General features: G+C 38.9%; 1 protein-coding gene across 1 annotated transcript in view; it reads left to right on the top strand.

The window, feature by feature from the left end:
• The first annotated feature begins 12,498 nt into the window (after positions 1–12,498).
• LOC309667418 (cytochrome b5 reductase 4-like) overlaps positions 12,499–16,117 on the top strand; it is a 41,626-nt gene continuing 38,007 nt past the window's right edge. The window contains exon 1 of the mRNA XM_082475841.1: positions 12,499–14,423. Coding sequence (XP_082331967.1) covers positions 14,348–14,423 — 76 coding nt within the window. The 5' untranslated portion in view covers positions 12,499–14,347. The remainder of the gene's footprint in view (positions 14,424–16,117) is intronic.

The raw sequence follows: 16,117 nt of genomic DNA, 5'->3' as shown, positions 1-16,117 counted from the left end.
GTTTGCAATTTGTCCGGAGGATGAATGGGAAGAGGGGGAACCAATGAGGGACTAGCTCTAGGTGTTTGGACAAGCACATGTCACTCTAATTTCCAATCAGGAAGAAGAATTAACCGAAGGCTCAGCTTGCCCCAGGAACCAGAATAGGGCCTGAAGCAATCCTGTGGTTTTGTGACCAGCTCCCAAAAAACCGAGTTGAAAAATGGAGCTCAGGGGCAATGCAATTCACAAACCTGCAGGGTTATAAATGATAAATATCATCCAAAAATATATTGAGGTAAGGTAACGAAAAGGATTTGAAAGCAAGGCAGAATTGCAGGAAACAGTTTTCAGGACATAGATTGGACTCACATTTAAAGCACATGAAAAGTGGCAGAACTTCGCCAATGATGCAGTTGGCCAACCAAACAAGCGGGCAATGCAAATCAGCACTACAAAGTAGTCTCACTTCGCATCCGTTAAAAAGGCCCTGGGAAAGTATAAAAGCCAGAAATGCAGGACAGGCCATGGAGAAAATGGAGCCTTCTTACGCTGATGGGAGGGATGTAAATTGCCAACGGTCACTCTGGAGAAGTGTATGGTGTTTCCTAAAACATCTAAAAAACAGAGCTACAGAACATACAGCACTTCCACTCATGGGCGTATATCTTGGGAAAACCAAACATCGACAGGACACAGGCATCCCAAAGTTTAGTGCTGCTCTGTTTAAAAGAACCTCGACTTGAGTACACCTTAAATATCCCAGGAAAGAGAAAAATGGATAAAGAAGCTGTGGTACTTATGTACAATGGAATATCACTCAGCCATGAAATCAATGTCATAAGGCTAGTAGCAGCATGATGAGTGGATTTAGGTACAATGATTCTAAGTGAAATAAGTCAGACAGAAAAAGAAACTTATGATCATAAGATATCACTTAGAAAGGGAACATAAAAATCGCTACACTCGAACTGAATTACAAAACAGAACAGAGTCACACGTTTAGAAAACACACTATGGCTGCTTAACGGGAAAGGTGAGGTGGGGTGATGCATTAAACTAGAGTTTGAAATTAGCTCAGATACCGTTCCATAAACCCAATATGTAATGACAAGACTTACTCATTGCTCAATGAACTGGACTCAACACACCTTATTCACCGCAGAAGAATATATCTGACTAGAAAGAATCTTAAAAACTATGTATTGATATCTCTCTGTAAGTGAATCAAGTGGGTGTAAAGCGGCATAAACACAGCAGTGAAAATCAGCTAAACCCCATTATAAAAATAAATTACAAAAAAAACAAAACAAAACAAAGATAGTGAAAGAGAGAGAAATTCTTACAAAATTTGTTCAGGGGCTGTGATGCAACCTGGATTGACCACATCTAGGTCCACAGCTGGATGAGACATAAGGCTGGACACTCTTGGGGCTGAGAGGTTTGGTGAAGTTGGGTGAGCAAATGCAGACCCTTTAAAGGAATACTGCGTGGTATATATTCCATGGGTCCCACATCTCCAGGTTCAAGGGAATCTTCCTACAGCTAAAACATGCATGGGAATCCCAGAGGATGGTACACCGTGTGATCTGGAAAGGTTCCTAAAACGCACCTTATTTCTCATCTCCTGGTGCTCGGGTTCGCCATTCCAGACGCTTTACTAACAATCTCCCCACTTGGAGAATCAGCACCTTTAACCTCCTGTTTTGTACAGTTTGCAATTTGTCCTGAGGATAAACAGGAAGAGGGGGAACCAGTGAGAGACTAGCTCCAGCAGTTAAGACTCTGTGCTCCCAATGCAGGGGGCCTGGGTTCGATCCCTGGTCAGGGAACTAGATCCCGCACGCATGCCACAGCTGAGGTCCCGCATGCCGCAACTAAAGATCCCATACACTGGAACGAAGATCCCACGTGCTGCAACTAAGACCCTGTGTAGCCAAATAAATAAATAAATGTTAAAAAAACAAAACAATACCAAAAAAAATGTAAATTGCCAATGGCCACTTGGCCACGATTTCTTTCCCTTACCTTCCAAACTGCCACTCTACAATCGGCATGGTGTTGGAGATCATCTCTTTCCTCCTAAGATTCTTTTGGAAGAGTGCCCTTTGAAAAGTTTAGACAGGCAATTGGAGTAGCAGGAGTACTTTGCTTAAATCCTTTACTGTGGATGGAATGGAGTATTTTCTTTTGAACAACTCCTGATTTTGACATCCAAATTAGGAGTACATTGGCTTGTTTGACCTGACTCTGCTACTATTTATTTAGTTCAGTGAGTTTTGTATTTCAAGGCCTTATTGTTAGAGGCCTGTGTCAGCTGTATAGAAATAGCACAGGCGTACCTAGATTCGAACCCTAGCTCCATGGCCTATTGGCTGTGCCATAAAGATGGTAGTTTCTGTCTCTGAGCCTCAAGTTTTTTCATCTGTACACAGATTCATAGGGCTAAGAATTAATGTGAGTAAATTAGCATGAATGTAACAGAGGCTCAAAAAGGATTTTTTCTTTCTGTTGCTATAAAACAAATAAGCAGTACATGTATACAGGCATACTTCGGAAGTATTGCAGGTTCAGTTCCAGACCACTGCTATAAAGCAAATATTGCAATAAAGTAAGTCACATGAATTTTTTGGTTTCCCAGCGCACATAAAAGTTATGTTTACACTCTACTCCAGTCTATTAAATGTGCAATAGCAGTATGTCTGAAAAAACAATGTACATACCTTAATTTAAAGACACTTTGTTACTGAGAAAAGCTAACCATCATCTGAGCCTTCATAGAGTCATAATCTTTTTGCTGGTGGAGGGTCTTGCCTTGATGCTGATGGCTGCTGACTGAGCAGGGTGGTGGCTGCTGAAATTGGGGTAGCCATGGCAACTTCTTAAGGTAAGACAGCAGTGAAGTTTGCCACTTGATTGATTCTTCCTGTCATGACGATTTTTCTGTAGAATGCAGACCTGTTTGGTAGCTTTTTACCCACAGTAGAACTTCTTTCAAAATCAGTCAGTCCTCTCAAATGCTGCTGCTGCTTTATCAGCTAAGTTTCTGTACTATTCTAAATTCTTTGTTGTCATTTCAACAATCTTAACAGCATCTGCACCAGGAGTAGATTCTATCTCAGGAACCACTTTCTTTGCTCATCCATAAGAAGCAACTCCTCATCTGTTCAAGTTTTATCATGAAATTGTAGCAAGTCAGTCACATCTTCAGGCTCCACCTCTAATTCCAGTTCTTTTGCTGTTTCTACCATGACTGCAATTACTTCCTCCACTGAAGTCTTGAACCCCTCAAAGTCATCCAGGAGGGTTAGAATCAACTTCTTCCAATCTCCTGTTAATGTTGATATTTTGACCTATTCCCATGAATCAGGAATGTTCTTGATGGCATCTAGAATAGTGGCTCTTTTCCAGAAGGTTTTCAATTGACTTTGCCCAGATCCATCAGAGAAGTCACTATCTGTGGCAGCTATAGCCTTACAAAATGTATTTTTTAAATAATAAGACTTGAAAGTCTAAATGACTCCTTGATCTACAGGCCGCAGAATGGATGTCGTGTCAGCAGGCGTGAAAATAACATGAATCTCATTGAACATCTCCATCAGACATCCTGGGTGACCAGGTGCATTGTCAGTTAGCAGTAATATTTTGAAAGGAATCTTTCTTTTATGAGCAGTAGTTTTCAACAGTGGGGTTAAAATATTCAGTAAACCATATTATAAACAGATGTGCTTTATTATTCCATTTATAGAGCACAGGCAGAGTAGATTTAGCATAGTTCTTAAGGGCCCTAAGATTTTCAGAATGGTTAAGTGAGCCCTGGCTTCAACCTCAAGTCACCAGCTGCATCAGCCCCTAACAAGAGAGTCAGCCTGTCCTTTGAAGCATTGAAGCCAGGCATTGACTTCTCCTCTCTAGCTATGAAGGTCCTAGATGGCATCTTCTTCCAGTAGAAGGCTGTTTCATCTACATTGAAAATCTGTTGTTTAGTGTAGACACCTTCATTAATTATCTTCCTAGATCTTCTGGATAACATGCTACAGCTTCTACATCAGCTCTTGCTGCTTCACTCTGAACTTTTATGTTATAGAGATGGCTTCTTTCCTTAAACTTCATGAACTGCTAGCTTCATACTTTTCTTCTGTACCTTCCTCTCCTCTCTCGACCTTCATAGAATTGAAGAGATTAGGATCTTGCTCTGAGTTAGGCTTTGGCTGAAGGGAATGCTGTGGCTGGTTTAATCTTCTATCCAGATCACTGAAACTTTCTCCATGTCAGCAGTAAGGCTGTTTTGCTTTCCTGGAGTAGCACTTTTGATTTCCTTCAAGAACTTTCCCTTTGCATTCACACTTTGGCCGACTGTTTGGTATAAGAGGCCTAGCTTTCAGACTGTCTTGGCTTTTGACATGCCTTCCTCACTAAGCCTAATCATTTCTAGTTTTTGATTTAAAGGGAGAGTCGTGAGACTCTTCCATTGACTTGAACACTTAGAGGCCATTGTAGGGTTATATTAATGGGCTTAATTTCAGATTGTTGTGTCTCAGGGAATAGGCAGGCCCAAGGAGAGGAAGAGAGATGGAGAAATGGCCAGTCGATGGAGGAGTCAGATCACACATAGATTGAATTTGCAGTCTTATGTGGGTGCAGTTTATGGTGCCTCAAAATAATTACAATGGTAACATCAGATCACTGCTCACAGATCACCATAACAAATACAATAATGATGAAAAACTTTGAAATATTACCAGAATTACCAAAACGTGCCCTAGAATCATGAAGTGAGCAAATGCAGTTGGAAAAATGGCACCAATAGACTTGCTCAATGCAGGGTTGCCCCAAACCTTCAATTTTTAAAAACGCAGTATCCGTGAAGTGCAGTAAAGCAAAGCACAATAAAACGAGGTCTGCGTGTATACCAAAAGCAAACTAGTTTGAACTTTAGTGTCTGGCAGTTCTTCCAAACCAGTTTATTTTTGTAAACAAATCCCTTTCTTCTCTTAATTGCTCCTGAGTTCACCTATTCACTGCCAGCAGGGGCCATGTTCTTAACGAAAACTTCTAACTGATTAATTTTACCTCATCCTGAACATTACATATCTTGTTTACACAGTCCGGTACTAAAGGTCATGTGCTTCTCTGTAATACCGTTCAGTGTGGTCAGAAAGTGTGCCAGCTCCTTAGGCTTCTGTGTCATAGGAGACATGAAATTAATAAAAGGACTTTTCCGGTTTCCTTCCTTCCTCCCTGGAACTGAAAGACAGATAATCTTCAAAATGTTTCATCAAATACGGCAAACACCGTTTAAAATGAGCAGATTCCACAAGGAAGTCCTCAGATATTTAATTTTAAAAAAAAGGGGGGGTGCTAGAAGCAGCAGTCCAGGATGATAAGCTAGTTCTGATGTCTCCATTTCCCCAAAGCACTTATCACATACTTGGAACGTAGAGCCACATGGGAATTTTAATGGTCACATAGGAAATGGGAGACCGGATCTTGGGTCTGTAAAGGCAGGGAGTTGGAGCTGAGATCCCTGCCTATGGCTTGACTCTTGAAGTCTATATGATCAGCGAAATGGGAAGGCTTGAAAAGAAATCTGTGCAACAACAAAGAGAGATGTCAGGATACTCTGCCTTGACCTTGTTTATGAGGTGATGGAGGAGAGGAAAGAGAAATCTCCTTTGAGAATTTGTAACCACAGTCTTGCGCACGTAAGATTTGGGAATTCAAATATATATACCACCTATGTGGTCTTAGAAACCTCAAACCGAGAAATAAAATGGTCTCCCATTACTGGTTTCCCTGCCTGCTTGGCAGATTTATGTACACATTTTTAATGGTGGAACAAACTTTCAACCTAAAACCCTTAAAATTCCCACAGGGACACATCACCAGTTATTAGTGTACAGTAGAAAAATTAAACAACACTTGAGGAAGCAAGTCAGCAGAAACAAAAGCAGAATTTCACCCCTTGGACTTTATTATTTGTACACAAGTAATTATAGAAATAATTATGAATAAAAATAATTATGTTTAAAGTAATTAGGAAAATAAGAATGAATTGGTAACATGAGTAAAACAAGAGACTGCTAAAATAATCATGTAAAACTGAAAAAAATGTAGAACTCCTAGAAATGAAAAATGGAGCTGGTGAGATTAAAAAGTGCGTAGCATGAATAGTTAGAGTTTAAACATAGTAGAAGAGTTGAGTGAACCGCCAGACTGAGCAGCAGACGTTGAACAGAACGTGGTGCATAGAAACAAAATGATAGAAAAATATGCAAGAAACGTGGAGGATAGAGCAATAAGATCTAACACTTGTCATCAGATTTCCAGAAGGAAGTAGTAGTGAGAATGAGGAAGAGGCAACATCTGAATGGCTGAGACTTTTCCAGAACTGGTAAATCACAAATCTCAGATTTAGCAAGTTCAGCAAACCCCCAATCAAGATAAATAAAAAGAAATCCACACATAGACTATTCATGGTAAAACTGCAGAACACCAAAGACAACAGCCAGAGAGAGATAGGTTTACTAACAAACCAGTGATTAGTAAATTGACAGCTAATTTACTAGTGTAATTTACCAGCTGTTACTGCTAATTTACTAGAACGTCAATAGGCAGCAAAGACAGCAGTATCTTGGAAGTTCTGAGGGAAAACAACTGACAACCTAAAGTCATTCAGTAACAAGGATGAAATAAAGATAGTTAAGACTAACAAAAACAAACAGATTTATGAAACCAAAATCAGAAGGGTTGAGGAAACTGGGATTTCTGACTAAATCCTAATGGTGAAGAACTAAACCATAATGAATATTCCTTCTCCTTCTCACCACCTGGTTCAGGGAAGTGCAAACATATTTCTTATCCAGAATGAGAAATGGACTCTGAGATACTGTGTATTCATAAATTAAAAGTTTCCTTTTTCACACTGTCTCTGGCCCTGGGATTGGTTCCTGAGGCTGCATGATCCATAGAAAGAGCACAAGTTTCATAGAAACTAACATGGCTTCAGATCTCATCTCCGCCTCAAATTACACTCATAAGCTGTTGATCTTTAGCATCAGTTAACAGATCTGAATATTTTTGCTCAGCAGTGAAATGGGGTCTAAGAATGAAACATCCCAAAGTCATTGTGAGGATTAAATGATGTTTGCTAACCACCTGATGCATTAAAAGCAACAGGTGGTGGGAATAGTAGAAGTGGTTATTGCTGTAGTGGCTACTTTTGCTCCTCGGCTCCTACAATACTGAGGCTGCTTACATTTTCTATTCCTTTGTATCCCTATAATTATCAGCATGTGTCTTACCATGGCTCTGCTTCCGGGAAAAATTAAGTATTATCATTATTATTGACAGGGCATGTGAGAACATGTTTATGAATCTCTGTTTCACTATAAAGCCTTTTTGCATTATAAGTGTTTTGCTAGGATGAGGCCAGTAGCAGGAAGTGATGTGAGAGAACTTGCAAGGCATTAGAAAGCAAAGACAAGAATTTTACAAATCAGGAAAGTTGTTGACTGCAAGTAAATGGATCGGGTTTTTGGAACAGTAGAACATAAGATCCAGCAAGATATAGTCTGAACTCCAAGCTAACCAGAACTAGTAGATCATATAAAAGGGACAAAGTAACTAAAGAGAAAGGTTTAATGTGTCAAGAATGTTCGTGATAATTAAAGTGAATGTTGTTTTAACAGTACCTCCTATGCCTTTCATCTATAGGCAGAGATTGATCCTTGAAGTCTGCTGGCTTGAGACTTAAGGATAGAGACTATTAGATGGGGTGACCATGTAATTGTCCAAACTGGGGCAGATTGGAGAATGAATGGAGCCTCTATTAGTAGTTACACTGAGACAACAGGGGGCAGGCAGTAAACTGTAACTGTAGCAAACTAGAGACTATGTTCACTCTACAACTAGAGCTTCTAGATGAAATGGGAACAGAGGTGTAAACAGAGGTGAAGTGGGAATAGAGGATGAAAGCAGATTAAGTAGGAATAGAGGATGAAAACAGAGACGAAGTGGAAACAGTAGGTGGAGACTTGCTGACATGAGGATTTATAGGGGGTTGGGGGGCTGATGGATATACTGAAGAGAAATGTTATATATGGGCTTCTTTCAATACGAGATCCTTGACACCATCTTTTAAGTGGGGTGACCTGCCAGACCCCAGTGCAGGGAGGAGCCAGAAGTAGCATTTTGTAGGCATCCCCACAGCTGAGCAGTCCTGGGAGGACAGTTTTCCATTTATCTACTGGCTTCTAGGGTAGGAGTGGTATCTGGGAAGAAGACAGAAGAGCTAACAGTGTCAGAATATAAAACACATAATACTAGTGGGTCCTTATCAAGAGAAGAATCAGTGGGTTTTTTATAAACCTTTGTTTAAAAAGTATTGTGAAAAAAAAAAAGTATTGTGGTTTGTATTGTGCTTTAGAAAGATATCAATAATGAATAAAGGGAGAAACTTTGCTTGAAAAGGTGAGCTTCAGTTATTGATTATTTATGTGAAACACTTCATTCTCTGGCAAAGATGATAAATGTTCTTTTTGCCCTTTTTTTAGTCCTTTGCTGTCATTATTATAGCCACTGGCCACATGTGGCTGCTATTGAGTATGGAAATACTCTCCAAATTGAGATGTGCTACAAGCGTAAAATACTGCATTTCAAGACTTAGGATGAAAAAAAGAATGTAAAATATCTCATAACTTTACATTGATTGCATGTTGAAATGACAAGATTCTGGATATGTAGCATTAAGTAAAAATAGATTATTAAAATTAATTTGACCTGTTTCTTTGTACATTGTTAATGTGGTTATTAGAAAATTTTAAATTATATTTGTGGCTTGCATTATATTTCTTCTGGACAGCACTGTTCCAGATCATAAATGTACTCTTAAAATTTTAATATATTATATTTTTAAAATAGTCACATTTTCTTTATATATATTTTTTTATTGAAATATGGTTGATTTACAATATTGTGTTAATTTCTGCTGTACAGAAAAGTGATTTAGTTGTATATATACACACACACACACACATTCTTTTTTTAAATATTTTTTTCCATTATGATTTATCATAGGATATTGAATATAGTTCTCTGTGCTGTACAGTAGGACCTTGTGGTTTATCCAGTTCTATATATAAAAGCTTCCATCTGCTAAACCCAACCTCCCATTCCATCCCTCTCCCACCCCCTCCCCCTTGGCAACCACCAGTCTGTTCTCTATGAGTCTTTTTCTGTTTCATAGATAGGTTCATTTGTGTCATATTTTAGATTCCACATATAAGTGATATCATATGGTATTTGTCTTTCTTGTTCTGGCTTACTTCACTTAGTATGATAATCTCTAGGTCCATCCATGTTGCTGCAAATGGCATTATTTCATTCTTTTTTATGGCTGAGTAATATTCCATTGTATATATGTACCACATCGTCTTTATCCACTCATCTCTCGATAGATATTTAGGTTGTTTCCATGTCTTGGCTATTGTGAATAGTGCTGCTATGAACATAGGGGTGCATGTATCTTTTTGAATTAGAGTTTTTTCCAGATATATGCCCAGGAGTGGGATTGCTGGATCATATGGTAGCTCTACTGTTAGTTTTCTGAGGAACTTCCATACTGTTTTCCATAGTGGCTGCACCAGTTTACATTCCTACCCACAGTGTAGGAGGGTTCCCTTTTCTCCACATCCTCTCCTCTCCAGCATTCGTTATTTGTAGAGTTTTTAATGATGGCCATTCTGTAAAATAGTCACATTTTCTAATGGCATAGCCCAGTGTCAGGAATGTTTCTTCTTAATTTCTCATTGTTTTATCATGGCTTCTAATACTTTATGTTTTTAGTTTTCACAAGCACTTGCTGACTATAAAGCACTTAGAACCATAGATCAGTAGAATACTTTTGAGGTGGAAGAAGGATTTAGAGCTGTTCTAACACCCTCAGTTTAAAAGGGAAGATCCTGAGGCTTGTAGGTATACGTACCTTCCTTAAAGGCTACAGTAATTTAATAGGAGAAGCCCACCATTGAGAGAAATCCTGGGTGCTTCCTTTTGTAAGGCAGAAAATCACCTCATTAAAGTTATCCTCTTTCAAATAATTTATTTCTCTTTGGTATATGCCAGCGGTTCTTAACCTGGGTTGAGTTTGCTCCCCAGTGGACATTTGGCAATGTCTGGAGATGATTTGGTTGTCACAGCTGAACTAGATGCTACTGGCATTCCCGTGGGTAGAGGAGAGGTCAGGGGTGCTGCTAAATGCCCTACAAGGCACAGGATACACTCCCACGACGAAGAATCATCTGGCCCCAAGTGTTCCTAGTGCTGACATGGAGAAACCCTCATATATGAATTGGTTTTTTATTCTTAAAAATGATGGTATTAGTGGCATCACTAATTGGGTGGGCTGGCTGCCAGCTGGGAGGTCAGCTTCTGTATAGTCAGTCAAAGTTCCCTCTTCTAGGAGCTACCATTTCCTCATTGATAAAATGGGGACAGTTCAGGGCTCAAGTGGGTGGACAGAACACAAGCTCAGAGGCTCAGTACGGGGGAAGCAAGACAGTTACTAGTGGAGAGAAAGGGGCGGGTGTCATGATGAAGTGGACTTTACTGGCTGAGCAGATTTGCTTTCTCAGCCAGGCTGCCTTCATTTGCTTTTGTGCTATAGGTCCTATTGTCTGAGTGATTCCTGCCAGAAAGATATAAGGGACAGGTAATTAAAAATGGGGGGTGAGAAGTCCCTGGTCAGGGGGCAGATGCAGGCCTGAGCAGGAAGTGGGTCTTGCTGTATGATTGTGACTGGCCAGTGTTTGGTTTAAGTTAGTATTTATTTTGTTTTCAGAGAGAAATGATTGTTTTTAAAGTGTTTTTTGAAAATTATTTATTTATTTATTTGGCCGTGTCGGGTCTTAGTTGCAGCACGCGGGATCTTTAGTTGCGGCATGTGGGATGGAACCCGGGCCCCCTGCATTGGTAGCGTGGAATCTTAACCACTGGACCACCAGGGAAGTCCTGAAAAATGATTTTTGAACATGTGTATATTTGTGTATAGGTAATACCAAATAAGGAAGGAGTGGTTAATCCCTCAGGATAGGACAAGAGTAGAAAATAACTCATGAATTGGAGAATTGAATAAAAAATGACAAGTATAGCCTTGGAAACAGAAAATACAAACTTCTAAAAATGCGGTATTTGCTGTGATTAGTTAAATGAATAGTGGAGAGAAAAACTGACCAGGAATAAGTATATACTCTGGTACTTTTAGAACTTTTTAATCCTGGAATTTTTCAGAGTATGTGTTTGAACTATTAAACCTTTATTTTAATTCTGCTAGTAGACTACTTCTAGGATAAGGAGTAAATTTCTGGGCCTTGAAGTTTGAGAGATGTACAAAATTTGAAGATGATTCAAAAGATACTTACAAAGATAAATTAAGGAGAGTAAAAGAGAAGGATAGTTTAGAAATACATAAATTATTAAATTTTATAGAATTTGAGAAATGAGTTTATGACTTCGGAAACAAAACCAAGAATTAGGCCTCAGTTGTGTTATGAAGAGTTAGTTCTCTTTAGAGATGAGGAAGAATTTCTAGAGAAAAATGGTTATTAAACACATTGTAGAGAACCAGGAAGTCTTCTGGCCAGGCAAAGCAGCAAAGGGAACATGGAGTGGTACACTTTGGATTTTGTGACTAAGATCCCTGGTAATAAGACGGAGCTCCTATCTGATGGTTACGTGACATCGGCCTTTTGGAGTGAGAAAGGAAGTTGGGGTATGCCGCTACGGATAAATATGACATTCAGATATAAAAGTGCAGCGTTTGTCTTCCTAGAATGTTTTTGTTCAGGGCCTCCTGGCAAATGCATACATATTTTCAAAATGTAGCTAAAATACTATTTCCTCAATGAAGTCCTTTCAAATTCCAAGTAGCAATGCCCTCCCTCATCCCTGTGCTTCCATACCACCTTCTATATATCTCTTTTAAAACATTTATCATATCATATTGAAAAGACCATATTGAAGTTTTCAATTTAGTTTATTTAATTTTTTCAGTAATACATTCACATGATTCCAGAATGAGAAGTGCCATGGTCATACCTTTGTCTCCCACCTACCCTTTTCCCTCCTATGCACAGATGCAGGTAACCATGTTATTGTGTATCCTTCCAAATCATCTTTACGCATGTATAAGCAAACTGAACATATAGTCGTATTTTCCTAACTTTTTATCCAAAGGGTTTCATATTGTGTCACTATCCCTATTAAGATGATGGTCAACAGGTATTTGTCAAATGAGTGAGTATACTAGTAACACAGGGTTTGTTTGTTTGTTGGTTTGCTTGTTTTTTAACTTTCCTCATCCCAGGGGATCCTTCTGTGGCTCCACTTAGAAGAGGTAAACTAGATTGGGGTCACAATTAAAAATTGTCGCCAGCCCTCTTACCAAAGAAGAGTTGAGTGCTGATAGATCACAGCTCCAGCCTTCTAAAGGACTCTGACCTTTCCAGAAAGGCTCTGATCAGAGTAATGCAGTCTAACCAATATTATAAGAAGATGCACATTTTCTTGGCCATGGAGCCAACCAAATGATGGAATTAGTTATCAAGACAGAATGTTAGATTTCTTGTTAGAGAGGAAAGTATCTCATGTGCCCAGAGTAACTCTGATGTAAATGTGCTTAACAGTAAAAAAAAAAATAGGCTCTCTTATTTCCGTGACTCAGTTTTCAAAAAGAGTTGCAAAAGTACACTAGTGGAGTTTTAAAGATATTTTAGATCATTTAGGTAGATGTTCTCTTCCTACTGATACTTCTTGTATTAAAGAAAAAAAGACTCAGAAAAAAATGAATAACTTAGCAGGATCCATAAAATTCTGACAGGTTCAAATCAATTCACATCAGACAGGAAGTAATCATATGAGATGACATATTTTTTCCCTAGAAACAAATTCCCTGGGGACAAGTTTTCAAAATCTGTGAGCCTCTTAGATAAAAACAAGTTGTTTTACATGATAAATGAGATACATCAAACTGCCAACTATGTTGTACACTGAAACTAGGTTTAATTTACTTATGTTACTGTGAGTTTGCTATTTGTTCTAAGATACTGATAAAACAAATGATCACAACTGCAGTAGCAAAGACAGATGAAATTGTATGAAAGTAAGTCAGCAAGCAGGGACATCAGTGATCCCTTGCAAACTAATGACTAGATTTTCATCTGGCAGTTGAAAAACAAAGCTCATTTTGAGGCATAATTTAAATGGTTTTTAGGTCCTGTGTCTTTTCAGAAAGTATTATCTCTCACAATGGCATGTTAAGAAAAATGGCGCTTAGTTTCAGGGGAGATGAATCTTAATCTTGGCTTTGCTGCTAAAGAGCTGTGGGGTTCATTCAAGTCCTGACCTCTGATTTTCAGCCTTAAATGAGGGGAGCGGATGATAATTTGGTGTATGTTGTTAAGATCCCTTTCAGCTATGAACTTATTTCGGTAAAAAGGGGAAAATAAAAAGAATGGTTATCTGACCTCCTTAATCATGGGTAGTTTATGGCATGTGAGTGAAGAGGTAGTAATTATGGGATCTCTGGTTGATTGAAAATCAGAACAAAAAAAATTTGAAAGCTTTGATATACGTACTTTGGTTTCTTTTTCTACAAAACAAGATGATGTCACCTTAACAAGTAATGTCTATCAATTTAGTTTACTACTTGAATATTTTGTGTTAGCTTGGCATTCCTTTTTTTTTTTTTTTAAACTCTGGCAACTTGCTGAGGGTTTTATTTTGACATATGGTTATAAAACTTGTGGTGATCAAAATATAATATAGATTTGTGAGCTGGCTGCCATCCTGAAAGAAAACACTCATTAAATTTTTTTCTGGCTTGTATCCCTAATGATTGATTGCACTGATATACAAGTGAAAGTCTTAACATATTTTCAGCATTTTGGCCATTTAAATTTGGAGTAATAATAATCATTTTAACTGCTCACTTAGATAGGAAAGATAATAAGGTGTCTTTCTTTGGGTTAATATGTATGTTTCATATATAAAGTGTAATCTAATAAACTTTGGATAGTTTTGACTAATTCAGAATACGATGACCAGGACAAAACTTGGGTCTTTATGTGATTTCTAAAGAAATTAACCAAGATATTAGAACAAAAATGTCCAAAGAAGGAGGAAAAATCCCAGTGAAATGGGAGACAAACGCCTGCAGAAATGGCCTGCAGTCTTCAGAGACGAAATTTCTTACTTAAAGCATAGGCCATCTGTTTATCAGCCTTATTTCTCTCCTCAGGCCTCGGAAGAAAGCCCTTCAAGAAGAGGGCTGTTATATTTAACTCAATAATATTAACCGATCTTCTCTCTGATGTTACAATATTCTTACCTAACGTTTTTTCTAAACCACTGTACAGACTATAATGAGGAAAAGAAACTCTTAAACGGTCAGTCATGTACATTTATAGTAAAAAGTGAATCATATTCACATGACTGTGTACAATATTGCCTCACAGAACTTTTTGGGGTATTTAGATATTTTTTATACAAAGGATGTGTTTACTTGCCTAAGCTTAGAGGATTTGGCAGAGAACTTTGTAGATCCCTTATTGAAGCCCTCCTTTTTTTTAATCTTTATATATTGATGTTTTTATTTTATAGGATAGATTTTTTCACGAGTGTAATTACTGCTTACATTCTTTATATATATATATCTTTATTGGAGTATAATTGCTTTACAGTGTTATTAGTTTCTGCTGTACAACAAAGTGAATCCGCCATATGCATACATATATCTCCCCATATGCCCTCCCTCTTGCGCCTCCCTCCCACCCTCCCTCCCTTTCCCACCCCTCTAGGGGGTCACAAAGCATCGAACAGCCCTGACTCTTACCATAGTCCCTTCTATAACATCCCTGAACATGTGTTCATCTGCCCTCAGCTTGAATACTCATCGTGACTAGGAGTTCCACCCTCAGAGGCCAGGCTGAACGTGTCCCTCCCTCAGGCACGGGGCGCTCTTCCAGTGTCTACACAGATGCTGAGCAGCCAGCCTATTAATCTCCCCTCCTCTGGGCTCGGCGGCTCTGGCTTCCTCGGCCGTTCAGTATGACTTGGAATTATGACTGACACTGCCACTAACCCCCCAAAAAAGTTTGGTATGACACGAAATGCACGGGGCTACTCTGACTGAAACGTATTACTAATGTATGTTTAAAAATTGGGTTTTTTTCCTCCCTGTTCGCACAAGAAAGTTATAAAAATTCAGCTAATAAGCTGGCTTGCCAGATGAATTACCTTTTCTTTTTTAACTAGAAAAGATTGTCTTATTGTAGACTACTTTATGCAATTTGCGATGTAACACCTGAAGTTGTTTGTCTGATAGTATCACTGATAGTATCTTTGGAGCTCTTCCGTGTTCTCAGAGTTTTCGAAAACAATGAGAAAACCAGAGCCTTGAAAACGCGATGTTGAGGACTTCCCTGGTGGCGCAGTGGTTAAGAATCCGCCTGCCATTGCAGGGGACACTGGTTCGAGCCCTGGTCCGGGAAGATCCCACATGCCGCGGAGCAACTAAGCCCATGAGCCGCGACTACTGAGCCTGTGCTCTAGAGCTCATGAGCCACAGCTACTGAAGCCTATGTGCCTAGAGCCCGTGCTCCGCAACAAGAGAAGCCACCGCAATGAGAAGCCCACGCACCGCAACGAAGAGTAGCCCCCGCTCGCCACAACTAGAGAAAGCCCACGTGCAGCAACGAAGACCCAATGCAGCCAAAAATAAATTAGAAATTAAATCTTTAAAAAAAATAAAAATAAAAATAAAATTTGATGCTGGGGCACATCCACAAGAATGTCTAAAATGAAAAAAGACAGAATACCACGTGTCAGCAAGGTGGTGGAGCAACAGGGCTCCCACACACTTCTGGTAGAAAGTGTAAATTGGTATGACCACTTTGGAAAACTGTTTAGCAGTATTTACTAAAGCTAAACATATACATGTCCTATATACCTACCAGAAATGTAGATGGATGTTCTTTAAGAATGTATATGTACATGTACAAGAACATTTATAACAGCACTATACGTAATAGCTAAAAACTGCCCAAATGTCCATCAACAGGAGAATGAATAGATTCTGGTA

The sequence above is a fragment of the Balaenoptera physalus genome (assembly GCF_965194825.1).
Source record: "Balaenoptera physalus genome assembly, chromosome: 9".
Lineage (NCBI taxonomy): Eukaryota > Metazoa > Chordata > Mammalia > Artiodactyla > Balaenopteridae > Balaenoptera > Balaenoptera physalus.
Note: the sequence above shows the minus strand (reverse complement) of the source record. Positions and strands in the feature narration are given on the sequence as shown.